At 49.8% G+C, this 22,871-nt stretch overlaps 1 protein-coding gene across 1 annotated transcript in view; it reads right to left on the reverse strand.

The window, feature by feature from the left end:
* UBE2V1 (ubiquitin conjugating enzyme E2 V1) overlaps window positions 1–22,871 on the reverse strand; it is a 52,887-nt gene that overhangs the window by 10,894 nt on the left and 19,122 nt on the right. The window contains exon 2 of the mRNA XM_075350616.1: window positions 4,884–5,032. Coding sequence (XP_075206731.1) covers window positions 4,884–5,032 — 149 coding nt within the window. The remainder of the gene's footprint in view (window positions 1–4,883; window positions 5,033–22,871) is intronic.

A 22,871-nucleotide genomic window follows, 5' to 3' on the forward strand; every position in this document is an offset into this window, starting at 1 on the left:
AGTTACGTGCGGCTGCGGGACATCCGCAGCATATTCTGCAGCCGCACATACCGCAGCATGGACACAGACACTCCCCATGTCCCATAGGATAACATGGGGAGTGTCTGTACTTGCTAAAACCTGCGGATTTATCTAGAAAATCCAGATAAATCCGCAGGTTTTCCGCTGCAAAATCCGCGGGTACAGAGTCCCGTGGGCACACAGCCTAAATATGGTTCATAATGCAGAATATCACCATGTTCGCTTAATAAGATGCCCTGAGTTTTTCCCCTTACTTTGGGGGGAAAAAGTGCATCTTATAAGATGGTACTTGATTGCTTGAATCATTTGTTTTTTATTTTGTTCAAGATAATTTGGAGTCCGGTATCTTTATAGAACAGATTAACAAATCTTGAGAATAACCTCTTGCAATAAAGAGTTTATCTAGAACAGTGCACTCTTTGTATAAGCGTCTTCAGAAGTTCAACATCTCTTTGCACCTACATATTCACCCATGGATATTATGACAAGGGTGACAGCTGGTGGCATAGAGTAATGAACTTCCTGCAGTTAGCTTTCTGTGAACTTTACACTGCCATCCTTAATATTGCCGGGCAAGAATATATCCAGACATGGAATAGAAAAATGTTCCACTTTGTGAGTAAATATCAGAATATTATCCGTGTTATTATTGATGTATTCCAGAAAAGTGTATGGAACGGGAGCTAGGTAATTTTTTTTTATATATGTGTGAAGTGTGCGGCATATAAACTGTATATAGGGGGCTAGTGAGTGCTCATACTGCATATAAGGGGTCTGTGCGGACCACCATACTGTATATAGGGATCTGTGAGGACCATGATACTGTGTATAGGGGGCTGTGAGGACCATCATACTGTATATAAGGGGTCTTTGAGGACCAACATAGTGGGCATAGGGGGCTGTGAGGCCCATCATAGTGGGCATAGGGGGCTGTGAGGCCCATCATAGTGAGCATAGGGGGCTGTGAGGCCCATCATAGTGGGCATAGGGGGCTGTGAGGCCCATCATAGTGGGCATAGGGGGCTGTGAGGCCCATCATACTGGGCATAGGGGGCTGTGAGGCCCATCATACTGGGCATAGGGGGCTGTGAGGCCCATCATACTGGGCATAGGGGGCTGTGAGGCCCATCATACTGGGCATAGGGGGCTGTGAGGCCCATCATACTGGGCATAGGGGGCTGTGAGGCCCATCATACTGGGCATAGGGGGCTGTGAGGCCCATCATACTGGGCATAGGGGGCTGTGAGGCCCATCATACTGGGCATAGGGGGCTGTGAGGCCCACCATACTGGGCATAGGGGGCTGTGAGGCCCACCATACTGGGCATAGGGGGCTGTGAGGCCCACCATACTGGGCATAGGGGGCTGTGAGGCCCACCATACTGGGCATAGGGGGCTGTGAGGCCCACCATACTGGGCATAGGGGGCTGTGAGGCCCATCATACTGGGCATAGGGGGCTGTGAGGCCCATCATACTGGGCATAGGGGGCTGTGAGGCCCATCATACTGGGCATAGGGGGCTGTGAGGCCCATCATACTGGGCATAGGGGGCTGTGAGGCCCATCATACTGGGCATAGGGGGCTGTGAGGCCCATCATACTGGGCATAGGGGGCTGTGAGGCCCATCATACTGGGCATAGGGGGCCCATCATACTGGGCATAGGGGGCCCATCATACTGGGCATAGGGGGCTGCGAGGCCCATCATACTGGGCATAGGGGGCTGTGAGGCCCATCATACTGGGCATAGGGGGCTGTGAGGCCCATCATACTGGGCATAGGGGGCTGTGAGGACCATCATACTCGGTATACCGGGCTGTGAGGACCATCATACTGGGTATAAGAGGCCTGTCAGAACCATCATACTTTGTGCAGGCACTGTATGGACAGTCATACTGTGTGAAGCTGGCAGTGAGGAACTTCATATTGTGTGTGGAGAGTGCTGTGAAGACCATCATTACGGTCTGTGTGGACCATTATAGTGCCTGTAGGGGCATATGGGGGGCATCATTTTGTGTTTTGTGGCTGCAAGGATGTTGTGTGGAGACATCATATTGTGTGGAAGCTGTTGATCAAGGTACAAGGGCTTAATAATAGATGTTAAAAAAAGCAGTAAATGATATTGTGTTAATTCACTGATAAGAGTAAGAATACATTACAATAAGTCCTATCGTAACATGTATTAGTAGTAGCAGCGAGTCAGCATATTTCATTGTTATTAACTGCTACAATAATCTAAAATAATTTTAATAATGTTAATATTAATATAGAGCAGAATTAGTTTGTGCCTACTGGTTCGACCCGCCACAACAATAAGTTATAGTGGTGTATGGTGCCCCTGCGATTAATAGGCAAAAAGGGAGAGAGCATAAAAATGGTGCTGTCCCAATGTAAGGCCTCTTTCACACGTCCGTGAAAATCACGCCCGTTTTTCACGGACGTGTCAAGGGTGCGTATGGCCCTCCGTGTGCCGTGTTCATGTTATCCGTGATAACACACGGAGAACAGGAACTTTGTACTCACCTGTCCCTGGCTTCGCTGTCCGTGGTGCTGATCTTCGGTCCTGCCGACTCCCCGCTGCTTCCGGCCGCAGTGAGGTGAATATGCGATGAGCATAATGAGCGGCAGTCGGAAGCAAGTGACAGCTACGCTGGAGAAGGTGAGTATAGAAATTATTTTTATTTCACAGATACGTGTTTTCTCCAGTGCGTGTCACACTGATCACATCCGTGCGGTCCGCGTGACACCTGTGATGCCGGAGAAAAACGGACATGTCTACGTGTGGAGCACACGGGCACACATGTGCTCCACATGGACACGGTCCATGGCAAAACACACACGCGAGGGCAGACCCATTAATTTTAATGGGTCTACGTGTACCCGTGTCTCCGACACGTGATGAAACGGACCAAATACGTACCGGAGACACGGACGTGTGAAGGAGGCCTAAGGCTGTGAGGAGGAGCGCCCGCAGTGGTGGGAGCAATGTATGAAAGGTTGAAGAAAAAAAAAAAAAAAGAAGTGGTCCTACCCAGTAACATAGGATGCAGACACCACCAGCGTATGGCTTATACAGCTCTGGAGTCCATGAGTTACTGCTGATCTACACCAACACCGCAGCAGCACAGTGGCCGATAGAGTTATGTTCAGCAGGAAGACCGGGCACTTGGTTATTGCTGGCTACATGTGTGCCTACAGTAATGAGAACGGATTGCCTGGTACTAGAGAGCTGCGACATGTGTGGGTGCAGCGTCCAGGAGGGTAGTTTCTAAGGTGCCTTTAATATTTTACCACCAATGGAAATCGGGTTAAATTAAAACTTAAGGGATTAAAATTAGCATAAACGAGATTATAAAACTCAATAGAAAAAAAGTTATTCCTGCGACAAAAGCATAGTATCAAAAGCATAGGTGACAAGCAGAGGGCCTAGTCCTAGCTACTTATCTCGTACCCAATCATATCGAGAAATCAATAACATCTGAGAAAACATGAATCAAGAACAATTTTTTTTTATGCATAATCTATCAATAAGGAGAAATGGAGTCATGTTCCATGTTCCAACAACTATGATCCAGCTTACCCATATTAACTCGTCACAAAGTTAGGCGCAATCCACTAGGCCCTGACGCGCGTTTCGCTTCCTCGGGGGGGGGGGGCTGGATCATAATTATATTGTGCACGAGGTGGCTTGCCCTCTAGTGACTGTTTCTATTATTGCAGCGCGGCACTTCCATGCTTGGCCTGACTACCATTTGATAATCGGAGTACTAGATGCCATTTAATTATTAATGATTTGAGTGTGTCCACTTTTATGAATTTCGTGATATGTGAATTAGTGGCACACACTTAGCTGGAGTGGCTATAGTTTATTATTTGTTAATATCTTATAACTAGGGTTTTCCACTCAGTTGTGTGGGCATAGTGTAATATTAAATAGACATCTACCCAAAAGATTTTCGGTGTCACTTTTTTCACCTGATACTACGGTACTATAATACATGGGCGTCGTGCAATATTCTTATAAACCTTCATTTTGACCCATGCTGCTATACCGATCCTTTACTGTGTCCTTTGTTATGCGTTTTTCCTTTCTTCTGCACTTGTGTTTCTCCCCTTACTATTTATTGTGATTGAATATATATTTTAATCAGTGTTGTAAAATAATAAAATTTCTATTTTCACAATATCGAACATGACTCCATTTCTCCTTTTTGATAGGCCAATCATATCGAAAGCTGCATTGGCAGTCCCATGAACTGACAGCACTGCAGCAGAAAAACTGCTGATTGTATCCAATAGGAGTCAGCAGAACTACGAGTGCAGCTCTGGGTCTCAATTAGAAAGAGATCGAGTCTTGAATTTCTAAAGCAATAAATCTGTATATATGATTCAGACCCTCCACCCTCAATAGCAATGTGCAGCTGGCTTCCTTTTTTATCCCTACATCAGATAGTCTCTTGTTTTGCTGTTTCTATTGAGGGTCGTTGCAAGTTTATGTTAAGATATACTATTATATACATTGTGTTTTGGTTCTTTATGGTAGAAGCCAATGTGTTGGTCTAGATTTGGAGGCCAGTAGTCTCCATCCTCCGAGCTGTACAGAGCCATCGTATAGATTCCCTGGGGCTACACTGATTTAATACATATTTTTTTGACTAGATGCCACAATAAAGATGGATTTTCCCTTAGAAACTTTGCTTCTCGAGGGAAAGTTCACTAATGTGAGGCATTGAGCACCATATGGCAGCACAATTCCTGCAGCCCCATGTACTGCCACACAGGCTCCTGCACACAGCCATGCGTGGTCACAGTAGGACGAGGCCATGACAGTGTGAAGCTGCGGTGTGTATCGGACTTATACTTACTCTAGGTGGTCCAATAATCATACCAGTCCATCTTGTGAGTGTCATGTCTTCGTCGTCTACCAGACCCCAGCTAACTGTCCCATCACCAACTCCTTTTAGACCTTCTTCAAGTTCTTCCAAAAGTCGAAAATTACGAGGAACTTTGACGCCTAAAAAGAAAAAAAGAGAAAAAGCAGATCAGAGTGATGTCCTCTGCTGACCGGTCTTTGCCATTTAATGCGGGAAATAAGAGGCGCTACAGCCCATAAGGAGGTGCGTCACCATCAGGGACATTAGTAATCATAAGTCACCTGACCATGTGAAAACCCCACATAATACAATGTACATCATTTCAACAATGTCAATAAAGTACATATTTAGTGACTGCACCAGCAGAATAGTGAGTGCAGCTCTGGAGTATAATACAGGATGTAACTCAGGATCAGTACAGGATAAGTAATGTATGTACACAGTGACTCCACCAGCAGAATAGTGAGTGCAGCTCTGGAGTATAATACAGGATGTAACTCAGGATCAGTACAGGATAAGTAATGTAATGTATGTACACAGTGACCCCAACAGCAGAATAGTGAGTGCAGCTCTGGAGTATAATACAGGAAATAACTCAGGATCAGTAAAAGATAAGTAATGTAATGTATGTACACAGTGACTCCACCAGCAGAATAGAGAGTGCAGCTCTGGAGTATAATACACAATGTAACTCCAGAACAATTCAGGATAAGTAATGTAATTTGTGTACACAGTGACTCCACGAGCAGAATAGTGAGTGCAGCTCTGGAGTATAATATAGGAAATAACTCAAGATTTAGTAATATAATATACCAAGTGGATTTAAATACTGTGAAGGATTACAAGTGACTTGAGCTTCTGCAGAAAGCATTGACAGAGGACATGTCTGCAGTCTGATCAGCTAAGCATAGGATAGATGGCAATTGGTTCATACCAGGGAGATGGAGGGGGGAGATTGTCGGGATTGTTTACGTTCATGGTTGTTTTAATTATCTGGTTTCTGTCCTATTTTGCAGAGCAGATACCCGACCATGTAGTGGATCCAACCTGCTCAGTATCATCAGATGTGCTATACATGGTATGAATGTAATGGAAGCTCACAGGGAAGGAAATGAGACACAAACCACAAAATAAGGAAATTAAACAAGAACAAGTAACAGAAGAGTCAGGTCCAATACCTGAGGAGGTCCGAGGTACAGCACAACGAGAAGAGCCGGAGATGGAATACTACCAGGGCGCACAATGTAAAAGGAAACGTAAGGCGGCCTCAAGCTTCTTATCCATAACACGGTTTATACACTTCATGGAGAATACTGTATCTAGGCTGACATTTATCAGAAAGGAGCCTGCAGTTTAGAGAATGGTGAAGCATTAACTATACAGTCAATGAACGTATGAGTGGGGTCCTGCATGTACATTTCAGAAAAGCTTAAAGGGAACCTGTCATCAGAAATTTAGCTTTAAACCTAAATGTTTCCCCCTCTGCAGCTCGTGGGCTGCATTCTAGCAAGGTTCCTGTACTTTTTGTGGCCCCTTTTAAACTTGTACCTTTTGCTATGTAAATTTTGTAAATCGTCCATGGGGGCGGGCTCTCTGCTGACCGTTGCTGTTCCTCCAGCAGATTTACGCCGCCCCCCCCCCCCCCCCAACGCTGAATTTCATATCTCAGGACGCCGCCCCTGGGCGCCCGTGGTCCTGCGCATGCGCTGTGCGACTGTAGCGGGACTGTGCACGTGTGACTGCTGGTGACATTTTGTGCAGGCACCAGGTTATGGGCGGCGCTGTGAGTGTCATCAGCAAGTGCCGCCCATAACCTCGTGACCGCCCTTTCCCCTCTTCCTCCAGTGTTCTGCGCAAGCGCTTGCTGGCCAGATGACCCAACGTCACCTCTTTCCCATCTTGCCCTGCTGCAGGCTAAGATGGGAAGGAGGTGGCGTCGGGTCATTTGGCCGGCGAGCGCTTGCGCAGAACACGCTGGAGGCAGTGGGGGGAAAGTGCGTCCACGAGATTATGGGCGGGCACTTGCAATGCAATCACAGCGCCGCCCGTAATCTCGTGCTTGTGACACACGTCACCAGCGATCCTGGCGTGGGCGGCACCTCGGGCGCAGTGGGCGGCGTCCTGATGGATGAAATGGAGCGTGGGGGGACGGCGTCAATGTGCTGGAGGAACAGCAACGGTCAGCAGAGAGCCCGCCGCCATGGACGATTTACAAAATTTACATAGCAAAAGGTACAAGTTTAAAAGGGGCCACAAAAAGTACAGGAACATTGCTAGAATGCAGCCCAGGAGCTGCAGAGGGGGAAACTCTTAGGTTTCAAGCTAAATTTCTGATGACAGGTTCCCTTTAAAGGGTTTATCCCAGAAACTAACATCTCAAGTAACCTGATCATGTATTGATATCCTTGCAACTTTTTCTGGCTCCAGCTCCTCCATGTTTGTGCCTCTCCACTCAATGTGAGGTGTGTGGTCCAACAGTATGCCCCTGTTACCACCATAAACTACATGTCCCACAACCAATCAGAAAGCAGCTTACATTTCACTAGAGCCATTAAAAAAAAAAAATGCTGAGCTCTGATTGGCTGCTGTACTCAACAGAGAAAGTTTCTCCACTAAAACAGTATAGATAAATGGCCAGGCACATTTATAGCATTTATAGATAAAAGAGATCCAATATAACAAATAGGCAAATGGATATCAGGAGAATAGCCATTGGTGGTGTTGGTATTTCTGTACTCGCACTGCTTAGTATATCCTATGGTGAGGGGTGCAGTCGGAGAAGATGATCACTGCTCCTCCTGTAATAGCAGCAGGTGCAGAGGACAGTGCAACCATGTATGAGCTGCTGCACAATAAGAGGATACCCCTACTATATAAGACTACCTAGTAGCTACTGAGTATGTGCAACCATGTATGAGCTGCTGCACAATAAGAGGATACCCCTACTATATAAGACTACCTAGTAGCTACTGAGTATGTGCAACCTGTAAACCTTGTAAAGACAGGACATATCCATGGGCACTAAGGGTGGAAAAGCCACTGACACTGAGATTTCAGGGGGCAGTATCTGGAGTAGGGAGTACTTCTGGAAATTGATTGAATTTGACAAACGTATTTATATCAGAATTTTAAAGGGGTATTCCCATCTCCAAGACCCTATCCCAATATGTAGTAGGAATTATAATAATAATAATAATAATAATAATAAAAAATAATAATAAATTATATTCGCAAATACCATGTTTCCACAAATTACACGTACCCCGAAAATAAACCTTAGTGGGGGGCATGTCTTGGAGGTGCAGTGTGATGGCTGTGGCTTTCATAGAGCTCTGCAGCACTAGAGCCTGGAGATTGCACTATTTTACTCTATGAAGACTTGGACAGATTGAATCCTGAATAAAGACCTTCTATTGCTCACCTGAACCATTTTGAGCCCACTTGGAGCATCCTAGCTGCAAAAATGTCCAAACCCTGAGTCACAGCTACCACTGCTGCCAGTGAAGTCTGCAAAGAACTCCAGCAGCCAGCAAGTCAACAGAGAGAAAAAAAAAAAAAAAATCAATCTTCTGAGCCCCCGCAAGTTGTCAAACGGAAGGAGTTTCTCCCAAGGACCCATAGATTCAATGCTTTCCAGAGTCCAAGAGGAATCCGCGGTGTGCAAAATCCCCCTCCTGCAGCGCAGCACATCGCGTCTCTGCTCAACTAAATCTAACGGCATGGAGTGCTGTGCCAGTTCCAAGGCAGAAGGCCAGGGCGCCAAACAAAGGGGGACTTTTCTCCAACACCCATAGAGTCCCTGAATTCAGCGATAAACACCAGAGGGAGGATTAGGCTAGTTTCACACTTGCGTTGGACGGCTTCCGACCGTAACATTGCGTTGTGTGACGGATGCAACGAATGCGTTGCATATAGTGGCACAACACAATGCTACGGATCGTACAAAATAACGGAAAGCGTTATTTATTTATTTTCTTCTTTACAGTACCGGCAGCCAACTATTGTGAACGATCAGCTGATCGCTCTTAATAGCCGGCGGCCGAGCGCTCTCACATGCCGGCGGCCGAGCACTCTCACATGCCGGCGGCCGAGCGCTCAGCTGAGCGCTATAACATGCCGGCGGCCGGGCGATCAGCTGAGTGCCCTGACATGCCGGCGGCCGGGCGATCAGCTGAGTGCCCAGACATGCCGGCGGCCGGGCGATCAGCTGAGTGCCCAGCTGAGTGCCCTGACATGCCGGCGGCCGAGCGCTCAGCTGAGTGCCCAGCTGAGTGCCCTGACATGCCGGCGGCCGAGCGCTCAGCTGAGTGCCCTGACATGCCGGCGGCCGAGCGCTCAGCTAAGTGCCCTGACATGCCGGCGGCCGAGCGCTCAGCTAAGTGCCCTGACATGCCGGCGGCCGAGCGCTCAGCTGAGCGCTATAACATGCCGGCGGCCGAGCGCTCAGCTGAGTGCCCTGACATGCCGGCGGCCGAGCACTCAGCTGAGTGCCCTGACATGCCGGCGGCCGAGCGCTCAGCTGAGTGCCCTGACATGCCGGCGGCCGAGCGCTCAGCTGAGTGCCCTGACATGCCGGCGGCCGAGCGCTCAGCTGAGTGCCCTGACATGCCGGCGGCCGAGCGCTCAGCTGAGTGCCCTGACATGCCGGCGGCCGAGCGCTCAGCTGAGTGCCCTGACATGCCGGCGGCCGAGCGCTCAGCTGAGTGCCCTGACATGCCGGCGGCCGAGCCCTCAGCTGAGTGCCCTGACATGCCGGCGGCCGAGCGCTCAGCTGAGTGCCCTGACATGCCGGCGGCCGAGCGCTCAGCTGAGTGCCCTGACATGCCGGCGGCCGAGCGCTCAGCCGAGTGCCCTGACATGCCGGCGGCCGAGCGCTCAGCCGAGTGCCCTGACATGCCGGCGGCCGAGCGCTCAGCTGAGTGCCCTGACATGCCGGCGGCCGAGCGCTCAGCTGAGTGCCCTGACATGCCGGCGGCCGAGCGCTCAGCTGAGTGCCCTGACATGCCGGCGGCCGAGCGCTCAGCTAAGTGCCCTGACATGCCGGCGGCCGAGCGCTCAGCTAAGTGCCCTGACATGCCGGCGGCCGAGCGCTCAGCTGAGCGCTATAACATGCCGGCGGCCGAGCGCTCAGCTGAGTGCCCTGACATGCCGGCGGCCGAGCACTCAGCTGAGTGCCCTGACATGCCGGCGGCCGAGCGCTCAGCTGAGTGCCCTGACATGACGGCGGCCAAGTGCTCAGCTGAACGTTCGGCCACCGAGAAATAAAATAAAGTTTGTGATTAAAAAAAAAAAAAAAAAAGAAGAGCACGCGCAGTGAAAAATAAAGGTTTCCGCTGCTCAAAAAAACGTTACATGCAGCGTTCAATCCGCCCGGCGCAGCGTCAAAATAACGACGCTGCGTCGTCCAGCGGATGCAACGCTGACACTTGCGTTACAGTGCGTCGTCCATACAAGTCTATGGAGAATAGCGCAGTGCGTTAACGGACTGTGCTATTCTCCATAGTGACGGACTGCGCTGAACGCAAGTGTGAAAGTAGCCTTAGTAGCATGTCACAATTATACACCAGACACAGTACCGCTGGCTAGCAACATACAATGTAACCAAGTGTGTGACTGGTACCTGATTAAACACGGATGTCTGAAACCGGTCCCGGTCTCCCGGCCGGTCTGTCTCTCTCTTAGGCTACTTTCACACCTCCGGTTTCTGCAATGAGGCACAATACGGCACTCTGCAGAAAAACCGCAACCGTTTTTTTTGCCGCCGGTTGCGTTTTTTTTTTTTGCATAGACTTACATTAGTGCCGTATTGTGCCGCATGGGCTTACGTTCGGTCCGGTTTTTGCCGCATGCGGCAGATTTAGCCGATGCCGCGGCCGGATCGAACGTTCCCTGCAACGTTTTTTGCTCCGGCAAAAAAAAACTGCATCGTGCCGCATCCGGCCGCTGCGGCGCATTTTCAATGCATGCCTATGGATGCCGGATGCGGCGCGATGCAGAAAAAAAAAATAAAATCGCATCCGGCCGCCGCATGCGGTTTTTTCCACTGCGCATGCTCAGTAGCGTGCCGCAACCGGAAAAAAACGGACCGGCCGCATGTAAAAACTTATGCAAAGGATGCGGTGTTTTCACCGCATCCGTTGCATAGGTTTCACAGCCGGATTGAGCCGCAGGGCTCAAACCGGATGTGTGAAAGTAGCCTTATTCAACCAAAAACGGAAGAAATAAACTTGTTTCTATCCCATATTTATCTACTGCTTCTAAACAATGAACAACTTCACTAAATCTTCCCTTCTTGACAGACGGGACTTCATCAGTAATATAGAAATTAACCTCAATGACCTATACGTCATTGGTCGCATATGACCCTTTATTGCAGGCTTGCGTGGATACCAGCAGAAGCGATCAGACCGTGCAATGATAAAGGCCCTTGGCCCTTAGAAGGACGATCAGAAAAAAAAAAGTTCGTATCACCCCCATTTGCCCGACTGAAAATAAAACAATTAAAAAACCCTGAAACCACGTATTTGGTATTGCCCCGTTTAGAAACGCCAAGTTAGCAAAAATATAAAAATCAATTAATCTGATCGGTACACGGCGGTAACTGCAGTCTATTTGGAATTTTATCCAATTGTATCGTGAATGTAAAGAAATCCAAAGACCATAAGACGCACTTTTTTTCCCCCAAATGTGGGGGGTGCATCTTATGGTCTGAATGTGGCTGCGGGGAATGAGGGTGCTGCGGTGGAGCGGGTCATCGGGGGCACGAGCAGGCTGTAGCAGCGGCTGCTGTGACCATGTGGGCCCGCTCATTACGTCTCAGCAGTAAAGCCGGCGCTGACAGGAGGGCGGGGTGATGGGCAGGGGGGGTGCGTGCATAATTAACAGCCGGCCCACATGATCACCCCTGGCAACTGCACCCTGGAGTGATCATGTGCGGTTGTATTCACTGCCCCCGTGCATCATTATCAGCGCGGGGTGCAGTGAATCAGTGTACTCACCGTCCCAGTGTGTGGAGCCGTCCCCCTGCAGCATCGCGATGTCTTCCTGTCTGTGCCGGTCAGCTGATCTGTGTAGAGAGCGGTGAGCACATCGATGACGTCATCGGTGTGCGCGCCACTAGTATCCACACAGATCAGCTGACCTGCACAGACAGGAAGACATTGCGATGCCGCAGACAACGGTGACGGCTCCACTCAGCGGCGCTGCAGCTGAGACAGAGAGGAAGATGATCGGTGCTGCAGGGAGTGAGGAAAGGTGAGTATAAACGTTTATTTTTTATTCTGTGCCATAGGATACAGGCCATATACCGAGATGGGGCTATATTATGAGCAGCATGGATGGGGGTATATGAGCAGCATGGATGGGGGTATATGAGCAGCATGGATGGGGGTATATGAGCAGGATGGATGGGGGTAAAATGAGCAGGATGGATGGGGGTAAAATGAGCAGGATGGATGGGGGTAAAATGAGCAGGATGGATGGGGGTAAAATGAGCAGGATGGATGGGGGTAAAATGAGCAGGATGGATGGGGGTAAAATGAGCAGGATGGATGGGGGTAAATGAGCAGGATGGATGGGGGTAAATGAGCAGGATGGATGGGGGTAAATGAGCAGGATGGATGGGGTAAATGAGCAGGATGGATGGGGGTAAATGAGCAGGATGGATGGGGGTAAATGAGCAGGATGGATGGGGGTAAATGAGCAGGATGGATGGGGGTAAATGAGCAGGATGGATGGGGGTAAATGAGCAGGATGGATGGGGGTAAATGAGCAGGATGGATGGGGGTAAATGAGCAGGATGGATGGGGGTAAATGAGCAGGATGGATGGGGGTAAATGAGCAGGATGGATGGGGGTAAATGAGCAGGATGGATGGGGGTAAATGAGCAGGATGGATGGGGGTAAATGAGCAGGATGGATGGGGGTAAATGAGCAGGATGGATGGGGGTAAATGAGCAAGATCATATACAAGGCAGGAAAATCGTTACCAGAATGGGGTACCTTAGTGGAGAATTTGGAGACATTACCCCCATAACAGTGTCAGCAGCAGATCCTCGCCCCATAACAGTGTGTCATGACCACATTTTTTAGTTAAAAATTTTATTTTTCTCCTCTAAAATCAGGGTGCGTCTTATAGTCAGAAAAATACGGTATTTTGGAATGAACACCACAAACCCATTATGTAAAATTCTGAATGAGAATCTCTCTGAAGCCCTAAGAAATATTCAAGAAACGATCGCTAAATTCGATAAGATCAATATTTCATGGCTAGAAAGGATGGTATTATATAAGATGATGATTCTTCCCAAGACCCACTATATATGCAGGACAACACATTCTGTATAAATAATGGATTCAAGAGCCACATAAACCGCCTTCAAAATATATTTGACAGCGCAACCCCCCCACCCCCCAGGATAGCAAAAAAACCTGAAAAAATAAAATTACTAATAGCCTCCAATCTAGAAATTGGTCAGATAGTAACCAACGTAGTGGATTTAATATGGAAAGAATCTTCATTGGACATATCCCACTACCCTTAATGATCCTAGCTCATTTGCTAGACCCCTCTCTCCCGATTCAATTTCACAATTTTCACATTTTGCATTTTTATGCCCTTACAGCAGAGAGTTATGTCACACAAAATAGTTAACCCCTTAACAACCAAGGACATGCATACATTTTTATATATACAGTGGAACCTCGCTTAACGAGTAACCCAGTTAACAAGAATTTCGCTTAACAAGCAAAGCTTGCTGTAAATTTGTAACCCGCTTTACGAGAAAGCTTTGCTGTACGAGCAAAATACTCACCGCAAACACTTCCGGTTCCATACAGCCACCACGCTCTGACCCGCACTTGCAGTGCACGCACGCACACACATACAGTATTATGCTCACCTTACCTTCCGTTCCATCGCCGGCCTCATGGTTCTTGTAGTTCGCCGGTACATCGCGATGAGGTAGGAATCCTCGCGGCGAACTACAAGACCCAGGAGGCTGGCGATAGAACGGAAGGTAAGGTAAGCATAATGTGTACCCTTAAGTTCCATCGCCGGCCTCCTGGGTTCTGTAGTTCGCCGGTATAGGATGTGCATTGGCAACCATAGCGACGAAGCAGGAAGTTCCCCTGTCACCGCTACTCAAAGGCGGTGCGCTGGCCAATCAGAGGCAAGCGGCTCCTACCTTTGACGTCAGCGCTCTGGGTGCGGAAGTTCCTCCCTCGTCGCAATGGTTACCCGATACACAGCCCGTACCGGAGAACAGCAAGTCCCAGGAGAGCAGCGATGGAACGGAAGGTAGGGTGAGCATGATATGTGCGTGCGTGCTTGTGTGTTTGTGTGAGTTTGTACGTGTGTGGAATGGCACAATAGGAGACCTGGATGGGACATTTAACAAGTTGTGGAATGAATTGTCTGCATTGCAATGATTCCAATGGGAAATCTTGCTTTGCTGAACGAGTAACTTGGTTAACAAGCACAGTCCCAGAACGGATTGTTCTTGTTAACCAAGGTTCCATACATACATACATATATAATATATATATATATATATCTATCGTACGTCCCAGGTAGTTCTCCCTTCAGCGGCTGATCTAATCTGCAGACAGGTGCAGCTCATATCTGATCCACACACGCCTGTTGACCTCCGTCTCCGTTGCTGCCCACCGTCAAAAGCGGCCTAGTGACACAAACACAGGGTGCCAATGGGTTGTTATGACATTGCAAGTTCAGATGATGACTCGTCCCTTCTATGACTCGCTTCTAAAACGCCAAAATTATGATTTTTTTTGGTTGCCGCAAAATTGCATTAAAATGCAATAACAGACGATAAACACGTCGTATCGACCCCAAAATGGTATAATAAATACGTCAACTCAGGACGCAAAAAATAAGCCATCACTGAGCCCTAGAGCTCGAAAAATGAGAATGCCATGGGTCTCAGAAAATGGCAACAAAAGCACACATTTTTTATTTATTTATGAGGTTTTTTAACAAACTTCTGAATTTTTTTCACCACTTAGATAAAACTACACATGTAATAATAATAATGATATTTATTTATATAGCGCTATTAATTCCATAGCACTTTACATACATTAGCAACATGTTTGGTATTTCTGAACTCGTACTGACCTGGGGAATCAATGCCAGATGAGTTGTTCAAAATAGTGAACATGCTACATAAAAAGCATTTTTTCTTTGTCGCTCCATTGGGAGACCCAGACAATTGGGTGTATAGCTATTGCCTCTGGAGGCCACACAAAGTATTACACTTAAAAGTGTAAGGCCCCTCCCCTTCTGGCTATACACCCCCAGTGGGATCACTGGCTCACCAGTTTTGTGCTTTGTGCGAAGGAGGGCCCTCAACCGGATGGTGTGGCATTGAGTCCTGGAACCTAGTGTCGTCAGGATTACCTCAGGACGTGGTTGCCACCATGAGACAGGCTAGCATACCAACGTCCGCCAAGATTGCCCACAGGACGTGGAAGATGTTCTTATCTCGGTGCTCGGCGCAGGGTGTTTCTCCCTGGCCGGTTGCATCGTCTATGTTTCCTTCCTTCCTGCAATCTAGGTAGGAAAATGGGTTGTCGCTCAGTTCCCTTTAGGGACAAGTCTCAGCGCTATCTGTATTTTTTCAGAAACGACGACTTCCTCAGGTACGCACGTTCCTACGGGGAGTTTGTCTTCTCAGCACTCCGTACAAGCGGCCGTTAGAGCCCTGAGATCTGAACAAGGTTCTAATTGCTCTCCAGATGCCGCCTTTCGAGCCTTTGAAGGATGTCTCCCTTCCCGTTTTTCACGGGAAGTGGCCTTCTAGTAACGGTCTCGTCTCTTAGGAGAGTTTCCGAGCTAGCAACGCTCTCATACAAACTCCCTTCCTGGTCCTTCACCAGGACAGGGTAGTTCTGCGTCCGGTTCCGGAATTTCTCCCTAAGGTGGTATCCCATTTTCATATCAATCAGGATATCACCTCACCTTCTTTGTGTCCTCGTCCAGTCCATCAATTTCAGAAAGATTTGCATCTGTTGGTTCTGGTGAGAGCACTCAGGTTCTACTTCCCGCATGGCGCTCCTGCGCCACCCGGATGCACTCTTTGTCCTTGTCGCTGGTCGGCGTAAACAGTCGCAAGCTTCCAGATCCACCCTTGCTCGGGGGCTCGAGGAACCAATTCTTGAAACCTACAGTTCTACTGGGCTTCTGGTTCTCTCAAGGCCGAAGGCCCATTCTACCAGAGCCGTGGGTGCATCCTGGGCATTACGGCACCAGGCTACGGCTCAGCAGGTGTGTCAGGCACCCACCTGGTCGAGTCTACTTACTTTTACCAAGCATTATCAGATGCATACCTACGCTTCGGCAGACGCCAGCCTAGGTAGATAAGTCATTCAGGCGGCGGTTGGCCACCTGTAGGAGAGGGCCGTTTGACGGCCCTATCATGAGGTATTCTTTTACCCACCCAGGGATTGCTTTTGGACATCCCAATTGTCTGGGTCTCCCAATGGAGCGACAAAGAAGAAGGAAATTTTGTTTACTTACCGTAAATTCCTTTTCTTCTAGCTCCAATTGGGAGACCCAGCACCCGCCCTGTTTTCTCGGGGTTTTTCTGTTTTTTCGGGTACACATGTTGTTCATGTGGTATGGTTCAGTTCTCCGATGTTTCCTCGGATTGAATTGGTCTTTAAACCAGTTATTGGCTTTCCTCCTTCTTGCTTTGGCACTAAAACTGGTGAGCCAGTGATCCCACTGGGGGTGTATAGCCAGAAGGGGAGGGGCCTTACACTTTTAAGTGTAATACTTTGTGTGGCCTCCAGAGGCAATAGCTATACACCCAATTGTCTGGGTCTCCCAATTGGAGCTAGAAGAAAAGGAATTTACGGTAAGTAAACAAAATTCCCTTCATTTTGTGCAATTTCACTGCACTTGGAATTTTTTTGACATTTTCCAGTACAATATGGGGCATAATGAATGGTGTCACTCAAAAGTACAACTCGTCCCGCGAAAAGCAAGCCCTGATATGGCTATGAACAAGAGAAGTGGAAAAAGCCAGCAACCATCTTGGAAAATGGCTATATTGAAGGAAAAACAAGAAGGCTATGGCTCTTGGAAGAAGGTGAGGAAAAAACAAAAATGAAAACTCTCCCGGGGGAGGTGAAGGAGTTAATAAATAACATTTCCCTCTTGTCTACTTAATATAAGTATTATTTTTGAACCTTTTTTTGTTAGAAAGTTAGAAGAGTTCAAAGTTTATCAGTTTCTCATTTTTCCAACAAAATTTACAAAACCACTTTTTTAGGGAATCACATTTGAAGTGACAGAAAATACCCAAAAAGAAGGGAATTTTGTTACTTACCGTAAATTCCTTTTCTTCTAGCTCCTATTGGGAGACCCAGACGATTGGGTGTATAGCACTGCCTCCGGAGGCCACACAAAGCAACTACACTAAAAAGTGTAAGGCCCCTCCCCTTCTGGCTATACACCCCCAGTGGGATCACTGGCTCACCAGTTTTAGTGCAAAAGCAAGAAGGAGGAAAGCCAATAACTGGTTTAAACAAATTCACTCCGAAGTAACGTCGGAGAACTGAAAACCGTTCAACATGAACAACATGTGTACCCGAAAAACAACCAAAAATCTCGAAGGACAACAGGGCGGGTGCTGGGTCTCCCAATAGGAGCTAGAAGAAAAGGAATTTACGGTAAGTAACAAAATTCCCTTCTTCTTCGGCGCTCCATTGGGAGACCCAGACGATTGGGACGTCCAAAAGCTGTCCCTGGGTGGGTAAAGAATACCTCATGTTAGAGCTGCAAGACAGCCCTCCCCTATAGGGAGGCAACTGCCGCCTGCAGGACTCTTCTACCTAGGCTGGCGTCCGCCGAAGCATAGGTATGCACCTGATAATGTTTGGTGAAAGTGTGCAGACTCGACCAGGTAGCTGCCTGGCACACCTGTTGAGCCGTAGCCTGGTGTCGCAATGCCCAGGACGCACCCACGGCTCTGGTAGAATGGGCCTTCAGCCCTGATGGAACCGGAAGCCCAGCAGAACGGTAGGCTTCAAGAATTGGTTCTTTGATCCATCGAGCCAGGGTGGCCTTAGAAGCCTGCGACCCTTTGCGCTTACCAGCGACAAGGACAAAGAGTGCATCCGAACGGCGCAAGGGCGCCGTGCGGGAAATGTAGATTCTGAGTGCTCTCACCAGATCCAACAAATGTAAATCCTTCTCATACCGATGAACTGCATGAGGACAAAACGAAGGCAAAGAGATATCCTGATTAAGATGAAAAGAGGATACCACCTTCGGGAGAAACTCCTGAATGGGGCGCAGCACTACCTTGTCCTGGTGGAAGACCAGGAAGGGAGCCTTGGATGATAGCGCTGCCAGCTCAGACACTCTCCGAAGAGATGTGATCGCTACCAGAAAAGCCACTTTCTGTGATAGTCTAGAAAGTGAAACCTCCCTCAGAGGCTCGAAGGGCGGCTTCTGGAGGGCAACTAGTACCCTGTTCAGATCCCATGGATCTAACGGCCGCTTGTACGGGGGTACGATATGGCAAACCCCCTGTAGGAACGTGCGCACCTTAGGAAGGCGTGCCAAACGCCTCTGAAAAAAGACGGATAGCGCCGAGACCTGACCTTTAAGGGAGCCGAGCGACAAACCTTTTTCTAACCCAGATTGCAGGAAAGAAAGAAAGGTAGGCAATGCAAATGGCCAGGGGGACACTCCCTGAGCAGAGCACCAGGATAAGAATATCCTCCACGTTCTGTGGTAGATCTTAGCGGACGTGGGCTTCCTAGCCTGTCTCATGGTGGCAACGACCCCTTGGGATAATCCTGAAGACGCTAAGATCCAGGACTCAATGGCCACACAGTCAGGTTCAGGGCCGCAGAATTCCGATGGAAAAACGGCCCTTGGGACAGTAAGTCTGGTCGGTCTGGTAGTGCCCACGGTTGGCCGACCGTGAGCTGCCACAGATCCGGATACCACGCCCTCCTCGGCCAGTCTGGGGCGACGAGTATGACGCGGCTGCAATCGGATCTGATCTTGCGTAGCACTCTGGGCAAGAGTGCCAGAGGTGGAAACACATAAGGGAGCCGGAACTGCGACCAATCTTGCACTAGGGCGTCTGCCGCCAGCGCTCTTTGATCGCGAGACCGTGCCATGAAGGTTGGGACCTTGTTGTTGTGCCGGGACGCCATAAGGTCGACGTCCGGCCTTCCCCATCGGCGACAGATTTCCTGAAACACGTCTGGGTGAAGGGACCATTCCCCTGCGTCCATGCCCTGGCGACTGAGGAAGTCTGCTTCCCAGTTTTCTACGCCGGGGATGTGAACTGCGGATATGGTGGAGGCCGTGGCTTCCACCCACATCAGAATCCGCCGGACTTCCTGGAAGGCTTGCCGACTGCGTGTCCCCCCTTGGTGGTTGATGTATGCCACCGCTGTGGAGTTGTCCGACTGAATTCGGATCTGCCTTCCTTCCAGCCACTGCTGGAAGGCTAGTAGGGCAAGATACACTGCTCTGATTTCCAGAACATTGATCTGAAGGGTGGACTCCTGCTGAGTCCACGTACCCTGAGCCCTGTGGTGGAGAAAAACTGCTCCCCACCCTGACAGACTCGCGTCTGTCGTGACCACCGCCCAAGACGGTGGTAGGAAGGATCTTCCCTGTGATAATGAGGTGGGAAGAAGCCACCACTGCAGAGAGTCCTTGGCCGTCTGGGAAAGGGAGACTTTCCTGTCCAGGGATTTTGACTTCCCGTCCCATTGGCGGAGAATGTCCCATTGAAGTGGGCGCAGATGAAACTGCGCAAACGGAACCGCCTCCATTGCCGCCACCATCTTCCCGAGGAAGTGCATGAGGCGTCTTAAGGAGTGCGACTGACTTTGAAGGAGAGCCTGCACCCCAGTCTGTAGAGACCGCTGCTTGTCCAGCGGAAGCTTCACTATCGCTGAGAGAGTATGAAACTCCATGCCAAGATACGTTAGTGATTGGGTCGGTGACAGATTTGACTTTGAGAAGTTGATGATCCACCCGAACGTCTGGAGAGTCTCCAGTGCAACCGTCAAGCTGAGTTGGCATGCCTCTTGAGAGGGTGCCTTGACCAGTAGATCGTCCAAGTAAGGGATCACAGAGTGTCCCTGAGAGTGCAAGACTGCTACCACTGCCGCCATGATCTTGGTGAACACCCGTGGGGCTGTCGCCAGCCCAAATGGCAGAGCTACGAACTGAAGATGGTCGTCTCCTATCACGAAGCGTAGAAAGCGTTGGTGCTCTGTAGCAATCGGCACGTGGAGATAAGCATCCTTGATGTCTATTGATGCTAGGAAATCTCCTTGAGACATTGAGGCAATGACTGAGCGGAGGGATTCCATGCGGAACCGCCTGGCGTTCACATGCTTGTTGAGCAGTTTTAGGTCCAGAACAGGACGGAATGAGCCGTCCTTTTTTGGCACCACAAAGAGATTGGAGTAAAAACCTTGACCTCGTTCCTGAAGAGGAACAGGGACCACCACTCCTTCTGCTCTTAGAGAATTCACCGCCTGCAGAAGGGCATCTGCTCGGTCGGGATGTGGGGAAGTTCTGAAGAACCGAGGCGGAGGACGAGAACTGAACTCTATCCTGTACCCGTGAGACAAAATGTCTGTTACCCACCGGTCTTTGACCTGTGGCAGCCAAATGTCGCAAAAGCGGGAGAGCCTGCCACCGACCGAGGATGCGGAGGGAGGCGGCCGAAAGTCATGAGGCAGCCGCCTTGGAAGCGGTACCTCCGGTTGCTTTCTTGGGGCGTGAGTGAGCCCGCCAGGAATCAGAGCTCCTTTGCTCTTTCTGAGTCCCTTTGGACGAGGAGAATTGGGGCTTGCCCGAGCCTCGAAAGGACCGAAACTTTGACTGCCACTTCCTCTGTGGAGGTTTGCTTGATCTGGGCTGGGGTAAGGAGGAGTCCTTACCTTTGGACTGTTTAATGATTTCCGCCAATTGCTCACCAAACAGTCTGTCTCCAGATAATGGCAAGCTGGTTAAACATTTTTTAGAAGCAGAATCTGCTTTCCATTCCTTTAACCACAAGGCTCTGCGCAAAACTACAGAGTTGGCGGATGCCATTGAGGTACGACTCGTAGAGTCCAGTACCGCATTGATAGCGTAGGTCGCAAACGCAGACATTTGCGTAGTTAGGGACGCCACTTGCGGCACTGCTGGACGTATGAGAAAGTCCACCTGTGCCAGACCAGCTGAAATAGCTTGGAGCGCCCACACGGCCGCGAATGCTGGAGCAAACGACGCGCCAATAGCTTCATAGACAGATTTCAACCAAAGGTCCATCTGTCTGTCATTGGCATCTTTAAGTGAAGCCCCATCCTCCACTGCAACTATGGATCTAGCTGCAAGCCTGGATATTGGAGGGTCCACTTTTGGACACTGGGTCCAGCGTTTGACCACGTCAGGGGGAAAAGGATAACGGGTATCCTTAAGGCGTTTAGAAAAACGCTTGTCCGGATAAGTATTGTGTTTCTGGATGGATTCTCTGAAGTCAGAGTGGTCCAGAAAAGTACTCAATTTACGCTTGGGATACAGGAAATGGAATTTCTCCTGCTGTGCAGCTGCCTCCTCTGCAGAAGGGGCTGGGGGAGAAATATCCAACAGCCTATTGATGGCCGCTATAAGGTCATTTACCATGGCGTCACCATCTGGCGTATCCAAATTGAGTGCGGCGTCAGGACAAGACTCCTGATCACCCACCTCTGAGCCATCATATAGAGACCCTTCTCGCTGAGACCCTGATCCGCGTGATGACGTGGAGGGTCTCTCCCAGCGAGCTCGCTTAGGCGGACTGGGACTGTCATCGGAGTCAGAGCCCTCAGCCTGTGATGCCTGGGACCCCCTTGAATTACGGATTAATTCCAGCTGAGGGGGGCCGGGGAACATAGACACAGCGGTGTCCATGGTCTGAGCAACTGGCCTGGACTGCAAGGTCTCCAGGATTTTTGTCATAGTCACAGACATTTTATCAGCAAAGACTGCAAATTCTGTCCCCGTCACCGGGGTAGGGTTCACAGGCGTCTCTGCCTGGGCTACCACCACAATAGGCTCTGGCTGACGAAGTGCCACTGGGACTGAACATTGCACACAATGAGAGTCGTTGGAGCCTGCTGGTAGATTAGCCCCACATGCTGTACAAGCAGTGTATACAGCCCGTGCCTTGGCACCCTTGCGTTTTGCGGATGACATGCTGTTGTCTCCTCAAAGCAATATAGGGTGTACAGCCAAGAAGCGACCTTACAGTGCAGTACACAAATATAACACTGTGGCACTAGTGGGGCCGCACGTATGTGCTGCTTACCGGACGCTTAGCGCGGGTGTGTGGTCGCCAGAAACCCCTAGCCCGGGTCCCTCAGAGCCTGCGTCCGTTCTCCAGCCAGACTGCATGTGTATAATGGCTGCCGGCGTCCTGGGGAACTGCAAGCCTGGGGGCGGGCCTAGGGCGTGCACAGAGAAAAAGCGCGAAGCCTGTGTCCTACTGTGCTCAGTGAGAGGGCTGGAGCATGTAAATCGTGCTCCAGCCCTCGGCGCTGCCGATTGAACAACGTCTCTCCCCTACCCTGATTGACAGGGTGGGGGGCGTTAACGAAGCGGAGCTAGGCCGCAGAAAACCGGGGACTAAAGTTAGAAGCGCCGCCGCCGTAAAAGCGCGGTCGGCGCGTCCCCGGCGCACTACAAGTCGCAGCTGCGCCGCCGCTCCAGGGGCGGTCGGCGCGGCGATCCACACACATAAAGTCCCCCAGTAATCTGCGGGGACTATAAGCCCAGCGCACAGCGCTACAGTCCCCGGCGCACTAGCACACCCAGCAAGCCTGGGGTGTGCGTGGCCTGCCATACGGGGACACAGAGTACCTGAAAGTTGCAGGGCCTTGTCCCTGAACGGCACTCCCGCTCCACATCCAGCAGGTTCTATGGGTCTGTGGATGGAGCCCGGCCTCAGGGCTT

Source organism: Anomaloglossus baeobatrachus, chromosome 5 (assembly GCF_048569485.1).
Source record: "Anomaloglossus baeobatrachus isolate aAnoBae1 chromosome 5, aAnoBae1.hap1, whole genome shotgun sequence".
NCBI classification, from domain to species: domain Eukaryota; kingdom Metazoa; phylum Chordata; class Amphibia; order Anura; family Aromobatidae; genus Anomaloglossus; species Anomaloglossus baeobatrachus.